The sequence below is a fragment of the Cyprinus carpio genome, chromosome B5 (assembly GCF_018340385.1).
Source record: "Cyprinus carpio isolate SPL01 chromosome B5, ASM1834038v1, whole genome shotgun sequence".
Classification (NCBI taxonomy): Eukaryota; Metazoa; Chordata; class Actinopteri; order Cypriniformes; family Cyprinidae; genus Cyprinus; species Cyprinus carpio.
The window spans coordinates 6,772,302-6,794,596 of record NC_056601.1 but is presented as its reverse complement, the minus strand read 5'-3'; the positions used below and the strand labels follow the sequence as shown (position 1 = coordinate 6,794,596).

Genomic DNA, 22,295 nt, shown 5'->3' with positions numbered 1-22,295 from the left:
CACCCAGAGGTCAGGATGACTAACCGGCTAGAGGAAAATCTTCTCTTACATCTCTGGTGTGACTTTTTGTAGTCTAGCTTTGATATGTCTTATCTGTATAACCCGTAATACTGTCGATATTTTAACACCAATTTTATAACAAATTTGTTGCAATAAGGTCATGTAGCAGGGAAAATAGAATGCTAAATGCAATTAATAAAATATAGCTAATCATAAACACTACCGGTCAAAAGTTTGAAATCATTAAGGGTTTTTTTTTAAAAGAAGTGTCTTATGCTCCCCAAAGTTGTATTGATACAGTGAATACAATACAACAAAATACAATAATTTGTAAAATATTTAATTATTGTTTTCTAATGTATTCCTGTGATGGCATAGTTGAATTTTCAGCATACAGTACCATTTAAAAATGTAGGGTGTGTAAGATTTTCCAAAGAGACATTTCAAAAAAATTTTAAAATTTGAGCTTTTGACCAGTTGTTTAATCATGCATAGTTATAGAGGCAAAATTAACAGGCTTATCGACTTTTTGTTTATGTCAAAAGTCTCTCATTCTAATCAAATTCAACTGCACTCTGGCAAAAAAAATTATCTGCCACTTTCATACAAGCTAGCCAAATACCAACATGGACCGTTTGAGTGGCACACACTCATGCTCAAAAACCATAACAAAACTACTTAAGATAAAAGAAAATAGGACCTGCTGCAAAGAATACATACTTCCTAATATCAGATTGACGTTTCCAACCTTGTCCTCACTGACTGTCTACCTCAAAAACCAACACTGGAATAGTAGATAATTACATATCTGTCTCACTGCATCCTTTCCTCTACTAAAGTCTCGAAAGATCTAACTTCAATCATCTTTCTGTGTTCCTTTTACAGAACATCCTAATGGATACTGGGCTTCAAGAGTGGGCATTTCCCTAAGGCTGCTTCACTGGTGAGAACTTTCTCAAGATTGTCTTCGACCAGGTGAATCATCTGATCCTCCTATCAGCACTTTCGGAACGGGGTATCGCTATTAGTGTTTTGCACTAGTTTGAATCATTTTGTGGTATGTATGAATCTCAGCAAGCCTCTTAAAGTAAACTAAAGCTTCTTTAGGTGAAAATGTCTTAGCTTGTATCTTTAAATGTCTAGTTTTTCTGAAACAATGCTTCAACTGTTTTTGTCCATACAATCAAAATTGATGGGATCCATAAAAACCAGTTGAACCCCAAAATTACATTAAAGTCATGAGAGTAAGTAAATAGTTCACCCAAAAGTGAAAATGATCATAAAGAGGTACATAACCTAATGAGTTAACAGGTAAAATGTGATAATTAATGACTTCACTTGCAGAGAGCTATTCAGAAGTATTTTTAGCAAAAATGAGGAGACACCACATAAAGTCAATGAAGCATATCAATGTTATCTTACCAAACACAACTACAGTAGCTGTAGCACTGCGTCTTTTTGCGACTACGTTACTGGCGAGGCAGGTGTAGTTGCCGGAGTCAGAGAGTCTGGCTTCATTGATGATCAGATTGTGGTCAGCACGAGTGTCAATGTTATCGTCTTCAAAGGAGCCAACCAATTCTTCATTTTTCAGCCACTCCACCTGACAAAGAGAGAATCATTTATTAACCAATGCTGAAAATAGCAAAAGAGATATCAGTTTCTACACTCATTCTACAATTATCTTTGTCACTGCACTGCACAGTGTGCTTATTCAAAGAAGAAACAGTTCCTATCCCACACAACTTGGGTCTGTTTGTAATTCATTAATTCATAACCACGGAAGCAACACAAGGGCTTTTTTAGGTAAATTACCACCTTAAATCCAGCTGATTTGGTTATTGCTTTCAACAGAATATGGTTACTAAAATATAAAATTACAGTTACATTTATGCTGAGCAGTTGCTGCAGTGATGCCCTCTTCGCCCTCTCTTCCTCTGCTTTCATCACAGCACTTTAAACTTTGCTCTATTCACAGATTATTTCTCAGAATCACATTAGCCCTCATGTTCATAGCTCATAACATGCTTTAATTATTTTGTGAGCCACATGACTAACCCACATGCATAATTAGAGTGACTGAGTTCGTGATGCTGCACTATAAATCTGTAAAATACAGTCTGTGAAGTCTAAAGTCAAATGGTAAACTATAAAAAAATTACAGTTTTAATTCCCTTACTTTTCTAATTCCCTTACTTTTTTAGTTTCCCTTACTTTACATGCTGAAAAAATTGTAACAGATCAAATGGGACAATTTGTGTAATCTTTCAGTAAAATACTTTATATATATACTTAAATGTATATATTTTTAGAAGTGAAAAAGAACAAAGCATTCTTACGATTTACGGTGAAAAACATTCACATTTGATGATTTTTCACAGAATTTTTTTCCTTTCTTTCCCTCTCTCTCTCTCTCTCTCTCTCTCTTGTGCGTTTTTTTTTTTAACCAGCATCACACATCTCAGATTTGTACATTAGGTTTTTATGTCATTTTATTTTAAGTTAATGCTTATTGCATTATGTGTCTGTGACAACATATACCTTCTATATTTTAGAATTTAACTCGGCTTGTGAAAAAGCTATTGATAAAAAGCTTTCATTTACAATTTGACTTTTTCATTATCGCCCTTTGTTTCTCAGGCATTTGTCAACATATTATAAAGGGAAAAAATGTGTATTAGTAATTTGATATATTATCATCTAAGTGAAATATATGTTTTTTAACTGTACATGTTTAATCTGTAAAACCTAAAAATGTGGCTACAGTATTTTCTGGGCAAGTTTTGACAACAACAGCTGCCTTTTTTCTGCCGCAAATGTACTGTATTACTAAAAAAAAATCTTAGCTGGTCTCCCAACTTGGACAGCCTTATTAGCATGGTATATTTGGCTAGTATAACAGGGATTTGGGGCGCTTTACAGTTAGTCAGACTGCGAAGACAGCTGGCCAACCAGTTTAACCCAGCTAAGAACAACAAATCAAGCAGTTTAAGCTGCTTTTTCAGCAGGGAATAATACTACTTGTGCATGGAAGTGAAGAGCACACTTCTCCTCTAATGTATTTACTCAAGTTTTCTGGGAAACTTGGGAGTTGAAATAGGCAATTAGCACACAGTGAAAGCAGACCTCTCTTTTGAGACGTTTGCCATGCTCTGCATTCTTGAGCACCACTTCCCCTCAGCCTTTGAAAAGGTGTAGAGCACAGACATGAAGAGGGGAGGGAGAAAGAGAGAAAGGGGGAAAAACAGGATAGAAGTAGAGAGGGAGTGAGAGGAGGAAAGGTAGGGGACAAATACAAATTAGCTGTGTAAATGTGCGGCAGACAGTGTGAGAAATGAATGGCCTAATTGGCACATTTGTTTCAATTACAGCGTGGCTAACGGTGGCAGGGCTGACGGAGGAGGTTCCACAGTCTCAAGAGGATCCCATGATTTCATTAGTGCCTCCATCCTGCCTGATTAAGGTCCTTTTGACAGGAAGAGATCAGTCGAAGTGAAGACCTCGCTGTTATCGCAAACACAGGGGCTATTTGGCTGTCGGGACAGGAGGTCAGAGCCGCATAAAAACTCAGTACACTTTTGAACTCAGTAAAACAAGGTATCAGAAAATGTTTGGATCAGTTTTGATCACGCGGTGTTAGATTAGGTTTTTACCTGTGAAGTGTGTGTATGGTGGAGAAGAGGCCGTTGAAACTGCTTCATATTTCAGCAGGGTAATTACTAAGATTAAACAGCTCTGATAGACGGCCCTCAGGGAGCAGAAATATAACGCCACCTCACTGACTGTGAATTCAATCAAACCCACACGTGCACAACACAATGACAAGACCAACACCAGCAGACACATCTACAATCGCTTTGAAAATGCTTTCGACACGAACCTTTGATAGCACAGACAGGTAATTCAAAATTTATGCAACTACTTTAGTTTTCATCTTTGCTAAATAATGAGCATAAAACTCAAACAACTTTCAAATAGTACTCAGTTTAAACAAAACACTGCAGTTTCATCTCTAGAATATGTTTGTGTAAAATAATTCACATAATTAAAATGAATGCATTAATGCATATTCTTGATAGTTCTTGATAGCTGCCCAAATATACTACAGGTCTACTAATAACAAGGTTTCTTTCAACATAGGGAGTGATTTACACACTGTTTTTGCAACTGTACCTTTAAGACTTCCATGTGTAAAAGATGTCTGATTGGATCATCTCGTCACATGTAAAATTATATCTTTATTAGATGAAAATGAACCGACATACTGTGGTTTATTTATGGCAACAGAATCTTGCTTGGGGACCCTTGCAAGAGTTTGGCAGAAAGGGCTTACTCCAGTCTTGAGAATAACAGACAATGAGCTGGAGAGTGTGGGCAACACAAAGTGTCTGCTTTTGTGGAAAATGGTCCAATTTTTCAAGTAATTCAAGGGCTGTCAAGTTCTCAGGGTGAGTAAACTGCTGTAACGCTACAGTGAGTTGTGATTCTAATGTTATTAAGCTCAAGTACTCAACTGCAGAAATCCCACGGCTGTGGAATCATTTTTCTGACCCCTAACCCTTCTCTATGCCTCAACATATGCAAGAGAAATCACTATTAACTTACAGGATTAGTTCACCCAAAAATTAAAATTCTGTCATTAATTACTCGCCCTCATGTCATTCCAAACCTGCAATACCTCTGTTCATCTTCAGAACACAAATTAAGTGTTTTTGATGAAATCCAAAAGCTTTCTGACCCTCCACAGACAGCAATGCATCTACCACATTCAAGGCCCAGAAAGATAGTAAGGACACTGTTAAAATCATCCATGTGACATCAGTGGTTAAACCTTAATTTTATAAAGCGACAAGAATAATTTTTGTGCACAAAGAAAACAAAAATAACGACTTTATTCAACAATTTCTTCTCTTCTGTGTCAGTCTTCGACGCGTGTTTACAAGAGCGCCATGATGCATGCGTGTGGTTTTACAGGTTTGGAACGACATGAAGGTGAGTAATTAATGACAGAATTTTTGGGTGAACTATACCTTTAACATCATCCCTGTAAGTGGTCAGTTTCTCTTTTAATCAAACTTTTTTATTACATTTTGGATATCAAGCCCTACTTAGTTCAAGCTATTTAAATTATATTTGTATTTGGGATTTACATTTTGGTACATATACAATTTCTTTGCAGCATCTTGACACTACCAATTTTACATTATTTTACTCTTGTCTTGATATTACTATAGTGTAAACTATGGTTTGAGTAATATAATTATCCGATTTTGCAATTCCCATTGCCAACATAAAAAAAATCACTAGCATAGATTAGCTTTACATCATGCAGGACAATTTTATTTATTTTTTTGTAAGAGTGTGATTAATAAATGTAATTCCAGTGTTTCTATAATAAATGAAAACATGGCTGATTTTCTTTTTAGTTGTACTATATCTAAATATTTAAAAATTTAAAAGTTTAACATGGTTGGCCTTTCACATGCCAGTATATGTGACCCTGGAACACAAAACTTAAGTTTCTTAAGTGTCCATTTTTGGAAATTGAGATTTATACATCATCTGAAAGCTGAATAAATAATCTTTCCATTGTTGTATTGTTTGTTAGGATAGGATAATATTTTGCCGAGATACAACTATTTGAAAATCTGAAATCTGAGGGTGCAAAAAAATTCTAAATACTGAGAAACTCACCTTTAAAGTTGTCCAAATTAAGTCCTTAGCAATGCATGTTAATAATCAAAAATTAAGTTTTGATATATTTACAGTAGGAAATTTACAAAATATCTTAATGGAACATGATCTTTACTTAATATACTAATGATTTTTGGCATAAAAGAAAAATCTATAATTTTGACCCATACAATGTATTTTTGGCTATTGCTACAAATATACCCCAGTGACTTAAGACTTAAGTGGTCCAGGGTTACATATGATTTCAAAATCAATATACATTAACAATACATCTATCAACATATAATAAACAATACATCTATGAACTGGATATGTGAAGAAAATATGCAACATAAATAGTCTTACCACTCAGCCATTATATCTGCAATATTATGCAGTATAGACAGACACTTTTTTCTAATGAAAAGAAATATCAGTGGGCAAGTTAAGTGATCCCTGTAATCCAAGCCATGTATGTTAAATTACTTCCTGCAGCCTCAAACACCAAAAAAATAAATTCTGACACACTGTTTTAATATTCTCATCAACTCAATTTCCAAAGTTAGAATTCCGTTTGATTCCCAATTCTCGAGCATTAATATCCCTTGACACACTATGAATTCGAATAACAATCCTAAAATAAAAAAGAAAGAAAACACACACACACACACACACACACACACACACACACACACACACACACACACACACACACACACACACACACACACACACACACACAAGGAATTAACCCCATACCTGGCAAACCAAACAGAGGGAAAAAGGCAAACACTTCTATGACTATTATGGTGTTGGTCAATCACGCAGAAGTAAAGGCAAACGAAAGCATAAAGCACAGGGCTGTCATCCTCTCCTCTCCTGAACACACAACCACATTACCATTCTTCCCAGATCAGTCTTATCACAGCTAAACACATAGAAACAGGATACCACCCAGCTTCAACAGGCCTGTAATTGGCTTGTTAGATCATGAAGATCATCACTCACTTTCATGGCGGCTGGAAAAGGACAGGAGAGAGAGGGGAAAAAAACAGAAAAAACAGGTAGGAACACACATGAAGTGAGCACTGAGCAATGGCTTTTTGAATGGATAATCTCCTGATGCATATTAAAAAGTAATTTATTTTAAAAAAGTCAAAGAAAAGCTAAAGAAAACAATTTAATTCAAGTTTCAACTTTGTGTTCAGATGTTTCTCCAAAAATCCTTACAAAAAACTTTAGACGATGATTGTCAGGCAGTTAGGGTATAGAGCTATAAAAATGGAGTCAGCTCAGATCATTTGGCCTTGGTGGAATTGATTTGAGCTCTATCAGATTTTGCAATTCCCATTGCCAACATAAATACACATCACTAGCATAGATTAGCTTTACATCATGCAGGGGACATTTTTATTTTTATTTTGTAAGAGTGTGATTAATAAATGTAATTCCAGTGTTTCTATAATAAATGAAAACATGGCTGATTTTCTTTTTAGTTGTACTATATCTAAACATTTCAAAATTCAAAAGTTTAACATGGTTGGCCTTTCACATGCCAGTATATGTGACCCTGGAACACAAAACTTAAGTGTCTTAAGTGTCCATTTTTGGAAATTGAGATTTATACATCATCTGAAAGCTGAATAAATAATCTTTCCATTGATGTATTGTTTGTTAGGATAGGATAAAATTTTGCCGAGATACAACTATTTGAAAATCTGGAATCTGAGGGTGCAAAAAAATCTAAATACTGAGAAACTCACCTTTAAGTTGTCCAATTAAGTCCTTAGCAATGCATGTTCAATAATCAAAAATTAAGTTTTGATATATTTACAGTAGGAAATGTACAAAATATCTTAATGGAACCTGATCTTTACTTAATATACTAATGATTTTTGGCACAAAAGAAAAAAATTATCAATTTGTCCCATACAATGTATTGTTGGCTATTTCTACAAATATACCCCAGCGACTTAAGACTTAAGTGGTCCAGGGTTACATATGATTTCAAAATCAATATACATTAACAATACATCTATCAACATATAATAAACAATACATCTATGAACTGGATATCTGAAGAAAATATGCAACCTAAATAGTCTTACCACTCAGCTATTATATCTGCAATATTATGCAGTATAGACAGACACTTTTTTCTAATGAAAAGAATATCAGTGGGCAAGTTAAGTGATCCCTGTAATCCAAGCCATGTATGTTAAATTACTTCCTGCAGCCTCAAACACCAAAAAAATAAATTCTGACATACTGTTTTAATATTCTCATCAACCTCAATTTCCAAAGTTAGAATTCCGTTTGATTCCCAATTCTAGAGCATTAATATCCCTTGACACACTATGAATTCGAATACACACACACACACACACAGAGAAAGAAAAACACACACACACACACACACACACACACACACACACACACACACACACACACACACACACACACACACACACACACACACACAAGGAATTAACCCCATACCTGGCAAACAAACAGAGGGAAAAAGGCAAACACTTCTATGACTATTATGGTGTTGGTCAATCACGCAGAAGTAAAGGCAAACGAAAGCATAAAGCACAGGGCTGTCATCCTCTCCTCTCCTGAACACACACAACCACATTACCATTCTTCCCAGATCAGTCTTATCACAGCTAAACACATAGAAACAGGATACCACCCAGCTTCAACAGGCCTGTAATTGGCTTGTTAGATCATGAAGATCATCACTCACTTTCATGGTGGCTGGAAAAGGACAGGAGAGAGAGGGGAAAAAACAGAAAACAGGTAGGAACACATGAAGTGAGCACTGAGCAATGGCTTTTTGAATGGATAATCTCCTGATGCATATTAAAAGTAATTTATTTTAAAAAAGTCAAAGAAAGCTAAAGAAACAATTTAATTCAAGTTTCAACTTTTGTCTCAGATGTTTCTCCAAAAATTCCTTACAAAAAAATTTAGACGATGATTGTCAGGCAGTTAGGGTATAGAGCTATAAAAATGGATCAGCTCAGATCATTTGGCCTTGGTTGAATTTGATTTGAGCTCATGATGAAATATTTGCCTTTTGACTACAAAGGCTGGTGTTTGACAAATCTAAGCACACCCCAAGACATTTTAAGTGTCCATATAAACCTTTAGATGAAGAGATCCATGTGAAGGAGATTTAAATCTCCATTTACACAACTAAGATACAGAAGAGATCTTATTTGTTATTTTTCTTTCCACTTAAAGCTTTACAAGTCAATAGCTAGAAAAGAAAACCCAATAAAAGGGAAGGTGAAAATATTTCACAGAAAGTTTTGGGAGCAAAATCTCCCTCCAAATGAAGACTGTGCCTCAGTAGCATAACTCAGAGTGCATAATCTCATTAAAAAGATTTTTATGATAACACAGTTTAGACCAACTATGCAGAAAGACTTGAGAGGCTCTCTGGGGAAACTCGTTTACATTTTCAGTTTCGCCCTAAAACAGGAAAATTGTTCTTTTCTAAAAGGTCATTTCACTGTTGTGCTGAGAAGCCCCCCTGCATAGACACAGTATCATGTCACTGTATAACTCACCATTTAGATTCAACACATCAATACTGCTAATATTCGAAAGGACAACACGCAATTTTAAGGTAACAGATTCCCCCTAAATTAAAGTTATTACTATTTATGTAATTCCATGCAATTCTTACCCAATGATATTTTCTTTCTTACATAATATTAGCAACTGCACCAAATTGCAGATTTTTGCTCACTTTGGGCCTCTGAGTTTTTTTTTTTTTTTACTACACGAGTATGAGCTCCACATAATATACTATATAAGCCATAAAAGCATGATGCATCAAATACATCATACACACACACACATATTTTTTTTCAGTTTGTTTAAAAGGGTCAATCGACTGTTCAATTCCAAAAAAGTATGATTTTTCATACTATTAATTTATGTATCAGGCTGGATAAAAAAACTATGAAAGTTAGACGTATGATTTGTGTGCTCTATTACTTCTATATACAGGTGCATCTCAATAAATTAGAATGTCGTGGAAAAGTTCATTTATTTCAGTAATTCAATTCAAACTGTGAAACTCGTGTATTAAAAAAATTCAATGCACACAGACTGAAGTAGTTTTTGGATCTTTTAATTGTGATGATTTTGGCTCACATTTAACAAAAACCCACCAATTCACTATCTCAAAAAAATAGAATACTTCATGAGGCCAATAAAAAAAAAAAAACATTTTTAGTGAATTGTTGGCCTTCTGGAAAGTATGTTCATTTACTGTACTCAATACTTGGTAGGGGCTCCTTTTGCTTTAATTACTGCCTCAATTCGGCGTGGCACGGAGGTGATCAGTTTGTGGCACTGCTGAGGTGGTATGGAAGCCCAGGTTTCTTTGACAGTGGCCTTCAGCTCATTTTTTTTTCAGTATTTTTTGGTCTCTTGTTTCTCATTTTCCTCTTGACAATACCCCATAGATTCTCTATGGCTCAACAAGAGGAATACAACAACTGTAGCCAAATTCCTTGACATGTCTGTGTGTGGTGGCTCTTGATGCCTTGACAAGAGCCTCAGTCCATTCCTTGTGAAGTTCACTCAAATTCTTGGATCGATTTTGCTTGACAATCCTCATAAGGCTGTGTTTCTCTCGGTTGGTTGTGCATCTTTTTCTTCCACACTTTTTCCTTCCACTCAACTTTCTGTTAACATACAGCACTCTGTGAACAGCCAGCTTCTTTGGCAATGAATGTTTGTGGCTTACCCTCCTTGTGAAGCGTGTCAATGATTGTCTTCTGGACAACTGTCAGACCAGCAGTCTTCCCCATGATTGTGTATTCTAGTGAACCAAACTGAGAGACCATTTTGAAGGCTCAGGAAATCTTTGCAGGTGTTTTGAGTTGATTAGCTGATTGGCATGTCACCATATTCTAATTTGTTGGTGGGTTTTTGTTAAATGTGAGCCAAAATCATCACAATTAAAAGAACCAAAGACTTAAACTACTTCAGTCTGTGTGCATTGAATTTATTTAATACACGAGTTTCACAATTTGAGTTGAATTACTGAAATAAATGAACTTTTATGTCTTTTTAAGTCATACAATAGCTTTGTATGAAGAAAACTGAGATAAATTAAGCTATCATATGAACAGAACATAGTACAAAACACTTAGATTATATTACACACATCATTTCGATCACTTTTATAGTTTTTTTTATCTGTTTTGAAACTGGGCTGTATAAAACATCATATACTTTTGTTGTATAAGAGAGCAGCTCAATAAGAATGCATGTAAATTAACAATGACCAACAGCATTTATTCCAAACCATGATGGTATATGCTTATTCATTAAAACAGAGATCAGGCTGGTTAATTATCCAACAGTGATGACAAACTGAATGTATCTAGAAACACGTGAGTTTCATTAGCTTTGTGACCACAGAAATCTTACAGAGCATTTCTCAGAGGGGGTGTTTATGACCATTAAAAACCACAAACACATTCTACTAGGACAGACAAAGCAAGAGAGAGAGTCAGCATCCAGCATGCTGGTAAAATGATGCCGTATAAATCTTTGCACTCTCCCTCTCACAGCTTGGATTTAAATTTTTTATGACGGAGGTGTGCTGAAATGGACCTTATCGCCAATTGCTGGTCTGCACTCTACATTATTCACTAGCCCCTCTTATAGCTGACTTCATTTATGTTGACAAAGTACTTGAAGGGAGATTCTTGTCTTCCAGTACTTCCCAGATTTCCTGTGTTTCTGTCAACTGCACTCTCCAAGAGACAGACGCTGACAGAGCTCTTCCATTTCATCACTGAATCATTCATAAAGCATGGTGGCGGCCAAGAACCAAACCCTACTATAATAACAAACACATGTACACGGCATATACTGCCTGCTCATAATCTATGATATATGGACCTGTCATTTTTGTCCCTTACTTGACCCTTGACTACACGCGAATACATATTAAACTGAAATCAGTTTAATCAAATTTGATGACAGCAGTCAGTGCTCAGTCAGTTGCAGTTCTGTTTAAAGGGACAGTTCTCTCAAAAATGAAATCCGGCCATCATTCACTCTTCTTATCTTCCATTGTGTTTTACACAAGACATATTCTGAAAAATGTCCATACACTGGAAGCCAAAATGGTTCCATGTTCTGACCTTCATTACATGGATCAAAATGATTTTCATTTGTATGTGGAACACTTTGTATGTGTTACACTTTGTAACACTACTTTGGAAAAATATCTCAGTTGTGTTTTTTGTTTATATAGTAAAAATAGAAGAAAGAAAGTGATACTGGTTTGTAACAACATGAGACTGAGGTTGAACTATCCCTTTAAGCACAGAATTAGTATAGATGTTATACACAGCACTGATGTTCTTTTCCAGTCAGCAGAGAGCATGCACTGCCCTTCCCTGATATCCTCCCTGTGGCAATGATGTCAGAGGCTGAGAGGACAGGTCTTACCTCTGCCATGGGCACTCCCTCCGGGGGACGGCAATGCAGCACAATCATGCCCTTGATTGGCACTTCCTTCCCTTGAGGATCCTGCTCGAAGTTCTTGCGGAGGTCTGTTTGAAAAGATAAGAGGCAGCTGTCACAGCGGGCAGAGTCCGAGCCGATATTTGGCCTATCTACGCCAATCGCTTTCATCACTCCATATCCTGCTCTCTCTATGCCCCCTGCCCTTCGTTTTGGCGACCTTGGAAAGGCAGGGCAAGAGAGCAGGAGAGTGCAGGCATTCTCAACGGTGCTCCAGCCATCTGCTAGAGTTGCAGGTGTCATGGGTTCAGTTCATTTGGACAGTTCTGTCTCATCCCCACTGTGCTTGTACAGCAATGGATTTTTTTTCTTCTGCGCACTGAAAATTCATTCAATTCGAAGAAAGAAAGAAATACAAAATGTCCAAAAATGAATAAAATCAATGTTCCCTGTATTAAAGTGGAACAAAAAAAGTTGTTATTTGATAACAAATACTAATGATAAAATAATAAAGCTTAATAATAACTTAATAATGATAATGAATGATAATTATAATGATAGCAAATGCTAATCAAAAAACAAGCTGTCAATAAACTATGAAATGTATTATATATATATAATATTATATAGATATATATATATATATATATATATATATATATATATATATATATAATATATATATATATATATAATATATATATATATATATATATATATATATATATATATATATATATATTGGTAATAATATTAATAATTAAAACTTTTAATATGCTTTCAGATTTAAATCATTTAGTGCACTGTTTAAGGAAAGGAATTAAGAAAAGTAAATACATAAATGGACTTCTCACAGCAGTCCAGCTGTGTTTATATCATGTATTTCAATTGTAGGTCATGTTTCATGTAATTCAATGTTTGTTTTTTTCTAAATCATTTTTAAAAATGTTAAAAGAGAAAGAAAAGTGCAGATAATTTTAAAAAGTTTAAGTAAAAAACAGATATTTTTGATGCCCATGACCCCAAATATGTTGATCCCGTTGTGAGGGACTCTTTTAGTAAAATATAAGGACATCTATAAAAAGAACCACTGACACTTTGTGTAAAAGTATACAAAAAAATTATCCAAAAAAAAAATAAAAAACTATTTCAAATTATTAACATATTATATGGAATATGTATATTTTTATTTACCATAACTTTTTTCTGCACAGATGTTAGGTGCATAAACCTTTAAAAAATGATTATTATTATTTAACAATTAGGGCTTTCAATACAAGAAAATAACAAAAATAACCATAATACAATAAAATAACCAATGAATATTCTCATAATTTCCAAAAGCAGTCTTTGCAAATTTTATAATACAGTATTTTAAATTTGGTTTGACAGCCTTAAAAATACATTTAGTATTTTTTTTCCCACTCGCAGACCACTAGGCTTACTCATTAGCTAGCATACTCACAGGCTATCCTCACTGTGGCCTTACGGCTCTTTGAGGTTCCTAGGTGACTCCAGGCCACACACAGGCACCAGTAGTCTTCTGGACCATGGAAATCCTCCACCTGCTGCCTGGTAACATTGATCGTCACTTCACGGATTTTCAGCCCTATATAGCAAGAAACACAAAGCACGAACATCTGAATTCACTTCAGGTCAATGCCCATTAAGTATTGATTTTCAGTGTTTGGTCTCTTCAGTCAGGGTCCTTAATGGCAATTGACTGTAAGAATATACACTGGGTGTAAGGATGAAGGATGAAGGATGAAAGGGTACCATAGCTCAGTCAATTCTGAGACTGAAGTTTAAAAATATCTCATGCATTGTTATATAAAAAAAAATCTCCACGACCAGTGAAAAATTTAATGGCCTCGGGTTGCGTTTAACTTCACGAGCTGCCCTACATAACTCGAGTTTCATGTCTCTCTGCTCAAAGTTTTTGAGTGCATTACTGATAAAAACCTTTTTTTTCTCTCCCTCTCCCAGGAGGTCCTTCCTTGTTGTCTGTGCCACAGATCATTAGCAAGATGAAAATAGCAAGCTTAAGTCGCAATAGCCTAAAAGCACAAGAGCCAGGAACACTTGTTACCCCTGAGGCTTTATTTAAGACAAATATCTTCAGATGAGATGGTCACAACCCTAACCTTTCAAACTCTCAAATCTACGATCATTAAAACTGTAGAGATGCAATTTAATGTTCATAGATTTTCAAAATGTCTGACTTCCCTGCTGTGAGCCAAAGTCACTTTTTGCAGGTTTGTTGCATCAGTAAACGCTTTCACTGTTTAATCGGATTCATCTTCTGTTTCTTCAGAATCTCTACCTTACAAACTTAAAAAAAAAAAAAAAAAAAAAAAAAATATGAGGATTAGAAGCAATATATTGAGAACCATAATAAACAATTCATATTGTTTGCTCCTCCACTTGAACATTCTCTCAGACACATACTCTGTAATCTGGATTGCTCCTGTACCGTGAGTCTCCTAACAGCAGTGCCAGGAACCATATCTGAACACTTTTATCAGATAAATATAAAATAAACCTGAACGTGCCTGGTAACGATATAGGGATTATTATTGCGGCTCCAAGGTAAAACGATGGCATGAATTTTATGTAAACAGATCAGTTCTAGAAGGCACAGCTCATTTTGAAACAATTTTTTTCTTGTGAGATTAGGATGAGCCCCATTGTGGTGGGATAAACAGAAGAACTGATGCTGACACTGTATTTTGAATTTCGCTCTGGAAAATGGCTGCAAAGCCCAAACAAACATGATAGTTCTTGTTTGAAAGTGTTCCGTTTCGTATCCTTAGTTTTACTCTCATAAACTATAGGGCGTAATGCGGCGCAAAGCACGGTGCAAGTGTTTTTGATAGTTTCAGCCCAATGGAGTTCTCATTTTCCCGTCCTGTGCCGCATTGTTTAAATAGCAAATGCATTTGCGCCCATGGGTGTGCTGGTCTAAAAAAGAGGCGTGTTCAGTCACATCGTTTGCGCGTTGCTTTTTTGAGGAACTGAAAATAGACTGCACCATAGACCAACTCAAACTTGGTCTAAAGTCTAAAGTCAATGGCGCAATATTTATTTATTTTTTTTGTTATTTAAAGAGCACATTAGTAGAAAATGCGCCGCTACAACACGCGTTCCCTTTGCTTATTACAAACAGGAACACGCAGCAGCACACAAACATGCCAAATATTACAAATTAAAGGATTACAGTGTAAAAGAATATTACTGTTTAGGCTACATAAATATAAAAATGTCATACATGTCATAATGGATAGTCATTGCATGTATCAGAATAAGCCTACCTATTTGTTTGCGCATGAGCAGATACGTTTGCTCTCTGGAGCTAGCAAAAGTGGATTAAAATGGGGCCCTTGAAGTGGACATTGTGGTTCTCCATAAAATCTACAATACTGTTTGAAAGTTTTGGGAAGGTATGATTTTGTTGTTGCTGTTGTAAAATAAATTAATATTTGTATTCAGAGAGTTTTTAAAACACTAAATTGATGTTCATATTGTTACAAAAGATTTCTATGTGAAACAAATGCATCTTATATTCTCAAAGTATCTTGGAGGAAAAAATGTATCAATGTGTATATATATATATATGATTCAATTCTATGATATAGAAATGTAGCCTTAGTGAGCATGAGACTTTAAAAAAAACATATATGAAGTATATATATATATATATATATATATATATATATATAAATATATATATATATATATATATATATGTACACACACACACATAAAAAAAAAATAATCTTACTGACCTTAAAATTTTGAACATTAAGGAATCCAATGAAGAGGATTTCAGATCTGATAAACCATAGTGTGACTGCTAAGGAGAAATTAAGCAGTTACTGAGGCAACTAAAACAATGCAAATTAGAAAGGACCTCTGCCTCTTTGCTAGTGACTTTTCGGCACATCTCGGGGTCACTTTGAACAGTTAAATGCTGTTGCAAAAATCATTATATGGTTGGTTGTTTTGGGAATAAATATTGCAATATTAATGGGTCAGAATGGTTGACTAGTCTGTTAGACAAGAAGAAAGTTTTAAGAAAGAAATCTTTTTTTCTTTTTGGAAGAGATGCAGCATTTCAGAGAGCATGCTGACAGAGTGCTGTGCTTCAGGGTTCAGTAACAGTATCTGTTGGACTGTCAGCGCACAGAAACCATCTCTGAACAGCCATCTCTAGATCCATCCCTTTTAAAACACCACTGCTCTAGCCATCAAAGCACCACTTTTTCAACAAATTCGCCACCTTCAGCAAAAACGGAGATAATTACTATTTGATTATAACTGTTTTTTTGTTTTGTTTTTTACCTGCTCAAATGATGGCTACTGGATCGTCTATTGTTGTTTTTCAATGTCTCACACTGTGTTTTCAACCATTTAATGCATACAGTGAGGAAAACAAATATTATTATTTTTTTCTTCTTGTTGCTCCTTGGGGCAATAGCCACAAAATTAATCAAGTTGTGTATTGATTCTTAACTGGTTTGGTAAATATATTGTCTGTGATGTATTGATCCAGAGATCCATCATGTATATAGAGAATATCTGTTCATACAATCTGCTAAACAAATAATTTATTGATTAAAAATAAAATGTGCAAAATTATGCAACAATTGCAATAGCATATTTTAAAAGATAAAACCAAGTTTGTCAATCAATTCAAGAGCACTTGAATTACAATGTCAATCATGGCCTGTTGTAGTTATTAACATATACAAACTAATTAATAAATGTAATTTATAAATATGAAAAAACAGGCATTTTTCAAAAAAACACATTCTTTTGTGTTCCATAGAACAAACTCTTGCTCAGAAGAAAGAAGAAAATCAAGTAAATCTCTTTTAAAAAGCAACTAGTCATATAGTCATTCAGTCTAACCATTTTTTTTAATTATGTAGTTTACTGCATTCCTATAATTACTCTGTAGGTTTTCCAAAATTCACCTTCTGTCATTATGTGGTTAACAAAATAAAGTTTCGCTAATGATCACAAATCTTTAAAGACAGAGCCTGCTGAGTGATGACACAAAATGAATGTTGTTCAGACCACATACAGCACTTATGTCTGCTTTAGTAGAATTGGATGTGATGCTACCCTTAATAAATGAGCAGCTCTCAGCCACTGCGGAAAGGAGTCATGGGAGAGCAGGAAGGCGAAACACTAACATCTCATTTAATCAAGTGCCCTCTTGAATTGGTTTTCTCCCAAAAATGAATGACACCGCAGAGAAAAAAGCAGAAAAGAACAGTGTGGTGCATCCTGCCTGTACCACAGGTTTATTGATCATGAAAGCAGACTGTCTTCACTTCTGAGCTGACTCTACATGGTCCTGTTAGTCAGGGGTAAACAAAGCAAGACAGACGCCTGTGTTTCATGGACACTCTGAGAGACACAGACATTATTCATTATTCCCCAGCTGAGATGTTCCATCGACAGCATAGTGTGGGGGGTAAAATTCAGCAGCAGGCAAGAAAATCATGACTAATGATGGCACATAATCCAGCCTGATAGATGAAAATATGAGTAATATGTTAATAGGTGGTGGTCTTTCTCTCTGTTATAAAGTCAAATTTCTGGCAGGAATGTTGACAGCTGACGCCTGACAGGTGATAGTCCTGAGAGACACAGCTGACATGCTTTCATCTGTCACATCATTTTTTACAAAGAAAATACTGTTGACAGCAGAGTGGTAAAGTGGTCGTCACTTAAATTCACACATCTTTGCTTAAATTTTCATAGGTGGGCCCCCTTATCACTAGGCTCTGGTGGGGAATCAGCAGGCACCTGGAAATACAATGTTGATTTGATATCTGGCATAATACAATTATATCAAGACTATTTAATTAGTGGGCATTCAAAACATATATATGCTGCAATTTATTACTCTAAGTTTCTAATTCATCTACAATTGATTGATTTCCTCAACCTACACAACTTTCAAAAAATGTAGGATCTGATTATTCTTGAAGGAAGATTCTTATTTTGAAAAAATAATGTTTGCATTTGAATACAAAAATGCAAGTTATTCAAGCCAAATTTTAAGAAGTCTTTAGTGTCACATGATCCTTCTTAAATCATCCTAAAATGTTAATTTGGTGCTGAAGAAACAATTCTTACTATTATCATTGTTCAAAACAGTTGTGCTGCTTAATATATTTGTGGAATCCGTAATGCATTTTTTCATGATTCTTTGATGAAAAGACAGTTCAAAAGAACACTGTTTATTTGAAATCATAATCTTTTGAAAGTTTTAAGGTAATCTTTTAAAATGTCAAACATTATAAATGTTCTGTCGCTTTTGATCTTTCCTTTCTGATCTTTTCATCAGTCCATGTGTTCAATGGAAATCATACCCAGGACTTTGACTGTTCTTAACACCTTGCTCTAGGAGTTGAACTACAGGAATTGAAGTCACCCCTAGTGGAATAGTGTGATTTCTACACTTCAGAATCTCATCTGCCTTTTGGCAATGACCAAGATGATCAGGAGGAGGCCTAACTGTGTCAGTAATGTAAAAAACATGCAGCAGCAGATTTTGGGTCTTCTCAAAGCTTTATTTAGAGTTAGTTAATCCAGTTTGCCTCAGCTACAACATGTGGCACTGCCATGACACAATTTAGGGGCCAGAAACTGAAGGGACACAGCAACCTTTTGAAGCTTTGGCTCAACCAGTATTAGATTTACTAAATGGAGGCTTCTGTTGCTCTGTGTGCAATGGACTGCTAGAGGAAAGTCTTAAAAGAACTGAGTGAGCAGCACCAAGACAATAGGTGTGCTCCATCAACAAGACATTAAGCATAAGTTGATGCTAAAATAAATGCACCTCAGAGCTTAATAGGACATTTAGATTGGTGACACATAGTTGTGACAGCAGAGAATATGGAAAGCAGTACTCAAGAAGAATCACACTTTCAAGTTCACAATAGCTTCACATCAATCAACAACATTTGCAAGGCACTTTTAATGCGCTTTGATTTACACCGGTTCATTTCGTAACACTTCACTAGCTAGATTTAAAGAAAGCTGCTTACATTACATGGCAGCAGCCACGGGGAATGACTGTAGTAGTATTTTAGTGTTTGAACAGACATAGAACAGAACATGGCACAGCGGAAACAGTGTAATGTTTCATTCCATGTGATTCCTGCAAAGGCTTCCAGCAATTGATTTTGCAGCTTTTGTCTCCCCTGCTGTAGCAGAGAGAGATTATTTCAGCACCATGGAGAGCGACAACCACTGGAGAACCAGCAAGTCAGATTTTCCAGTTTTTGCTTAGGTGAGAATTTGGACAAGACAGTAAATTCAATTAAAGTACTTATAATAACTAACGGCAGCTTAGCACCTAAACAACCAACGGAACTGAAAGTAAACAAGATTTTTACCTCATTATCCTTTTCCTGAATGACTGGATCTCAAAATAGTTTCAACTGTAACATTAGTGTGACATGCTATACTCTAAATTACACTTGAGTCTAAACTTGAGCTTATATGAATTAACAGATCTAAAATTTTACTAGTAGGGCCAGATTTACTAAACATGTCAAATTAGCTTTAGAGCGTAATTCCATAAAAGCGCCAATGAGAGGGGAAAAATCTGTGTGATTTACTGACAATGTGCACATTAAAGAACACAGACGCAGCCAGATCATTTCCATAATGACCAGCGCATTCTACCAAGAGCAGCGCATATTACTGCCTGCTTTAAGACATGCTTTTTTTGGGCGTTAAATAATGATGCAAATACCAGTAATTTGATGTTCACAAACATTAGTAAATCGCGTTGCTTTATTCATACTCTCCTTTGCGTCTGAAAGGGAAACTCCTACAAATGCATATTCTAAAAGGTCAGGTGCAAAATAACTGTGACCAGGCCTTTTCAGTGCTAATTATTCACTGTGTGTCTAGTAAATCCTGACAGTACTATTTTAATGCCAAAAGAAATCTATTTGTCATATACAGAAGTACAATGCCCATTCAAAATAGAAGAAGCCTTAGACACATTCATTTAACCAATTTTCTCATTATCAGCAGATATTCAAACTAGGAGCTACAACCCGTTGTGCTCTTGAACAGAGTATTTAACCCCAGCTTGCTCTAGGGGGATTGTCCACATAATAAGAGTTGCTTTGAAAAAAAAAAAAGAAAAACATCTGTTAAATGACTACTTGCATTCATTACTAATGTGGAATTTAAATGCTGCATTCTTCCTATCAGGTCATTTCTCAACTAACTTACACAACATTGGTATGACCTCATCCAAATGGCTCATCTCATTATGTGCATCTGTGCGTTCTTGAGCTCACAGTGGCAAATGTGACACTTTGCTCAAGGGGTAGAAACTTAATCACACATTAATGTCATCCTTCATCACACGCTCATGTACACCCCACCCGCTCTGCAATGTAGCTCCCTCCAGCATAACTCCAAATAAATAATTATCATAAGAGACCACGGCACAAAGTGCTATTACACAGATGAAGGAAAGACTTACTTCCTAAAAATTCAAAAATAAAAAATTAACTGAAAGACATATATATGCACAAATTCAATGATGTTTCTGTAAAAGCACTATTGTATTCAAGGTTTGAACAATTATACAGTAGGTCTTTGAACTGTTATACCACTTTTTCATGGTCAACATTTTTTTTATTCTCTTTAATTATGTATACTGCACTCTGTTTGGCAATTGTACCTAAAGAGGTCACTTTCAACACCTTTTTTTCCTGCAGCAATATAAACCATAATCTAGTTTTACATAACCACTAGACACACTGTTTTTCCATTCATAGAATTAAATAGACTGATTTTGTTATTGTACCTTTAAAGTCGCGATAAAGTGAAAGTACTGTCAGGTGTTTTCTTCTATATTTTAACATACATCCAAGTGAAACTTTGTCAAAAGAAAAAAAAATTAGGGAAGAGTCAGATCTACCTCCATCCAATTAAAGGGATAGTTTACCCAAAAATTTATTGTATTAAATTATTGTACATTTAAATGCTTTAAATACATCAATATTATACGTTTTAGTGTCTGTAAAAATGTAAGTAAATGTTTTGTAGAACCATTTTTTTCATTTTACATAAAATACATACAAATTCTCATGAGATCACATTGGATATCTTGATAAAAGCTAAAAAAAAAGTTTATTGAAAAACTACATTTCCATTTCTTGCTGAATTTAATAATAATGTTTTAAATAATTTTTAATTAACCTCATATTCTTAACCAGTGCTTCTGATTAAAATATTAGTTGTTTATTGTAAAACAACCATGGAAGCTAAATTAATGGTTTCTGCATATGTACTTTATACATGAGGACAATAAAATATGTTGATTATTTCTTCTCAGTCTTTTAAGAAAGATCAGAAACTATAAAAAGCACACTGTGTGACAAAAAATAAATAAAATGTTTGTTGGGTCACGGTTTTAAAGCTTGTCAATTAACAACATTTAAAAATTCAATAGTTTTAATGACACATTGTTTAGTCCTAAATGATTTGCTAAAAGGTAGACATCAATAAGCAGTTGCAAGATTTACTTGGTCTCAAAGTTGTCTTTTCCAAAAACAAAACTCTTAAAACACAATGATTACCTCACAAAAAAGTGGGAACTAACTTAAACATTAAAACAATATATGTCAGGGACATGTTCCTTCCAGTTACATGCTTGCTTTTGCTAAAACTTTAAAGGCACAGGTTTAGCAAATCCTATTTACACATGTAATTTTGCATAATATCCTTCTTTTAAAAAAAAAAAAAAAAAGCTACTGCCCCCTGTTGTGCTCTAGACATGTATGTTGCAGTGCGGATGTTGAGTGTGCAGTTGTCTGTGATAATGCTTTTATAGGCCCAGAGAAAGGAACATCAACACTAAAATGCATCTGTTAGTGAAATGAAGGGTGATGCCCTGTACTTGTATTCTTTCTTTGCCCTTGGCTTGCAGTCAGTTTCCATTTGTTGTATTGCAAAAGTCCTCTCTCTTTCTCTTTCCTTCATTTGCAGTCAGTTTCCATCTACTGTAGTGTAAAGGCAAAGAAGCTTTTTTTTCTGAGAAGCTGTCGCTAGCAGATGTCAACACCACATCA

At 35.1% G+C, this 22,295-nt stretch overlaps 1 protein-coding gene across 5 annotated transcripts in view; it reads right to left on the bottom strand.

Annotated features, from left to right (window-relative positions):
• unc5db (unc-5 netrin receptor Db) overlaps nt 1–22,295 on the bottom strand; it is a 137,735-nt gene that overhangs the window by 29,600 nt on the left and 85,840 nt on the right. For all 5 annotated transcript variants that reach the window (XM_042723957.1, XM_042723956.1, XM_042723955.1 and 2 more), the window contains exons 3-5: nt 13,643–13,786; nt 12,163–12,266; nt 1,423–1,603 (exon numbers count right to left, since the gene is read on the bottom strand). In XM_042723957.1, the coding sequence (XP_042579891.1) occupies nt 1,423–1,603; nt 12,163–12,266; nt 13,643–13,786 (429 nt within the window). The remainder of the gene's footprint in view (nt 1–1,422; nt 1,604–12,162; nt 12,267–13,642; nt 13,787–22,295) is intronic.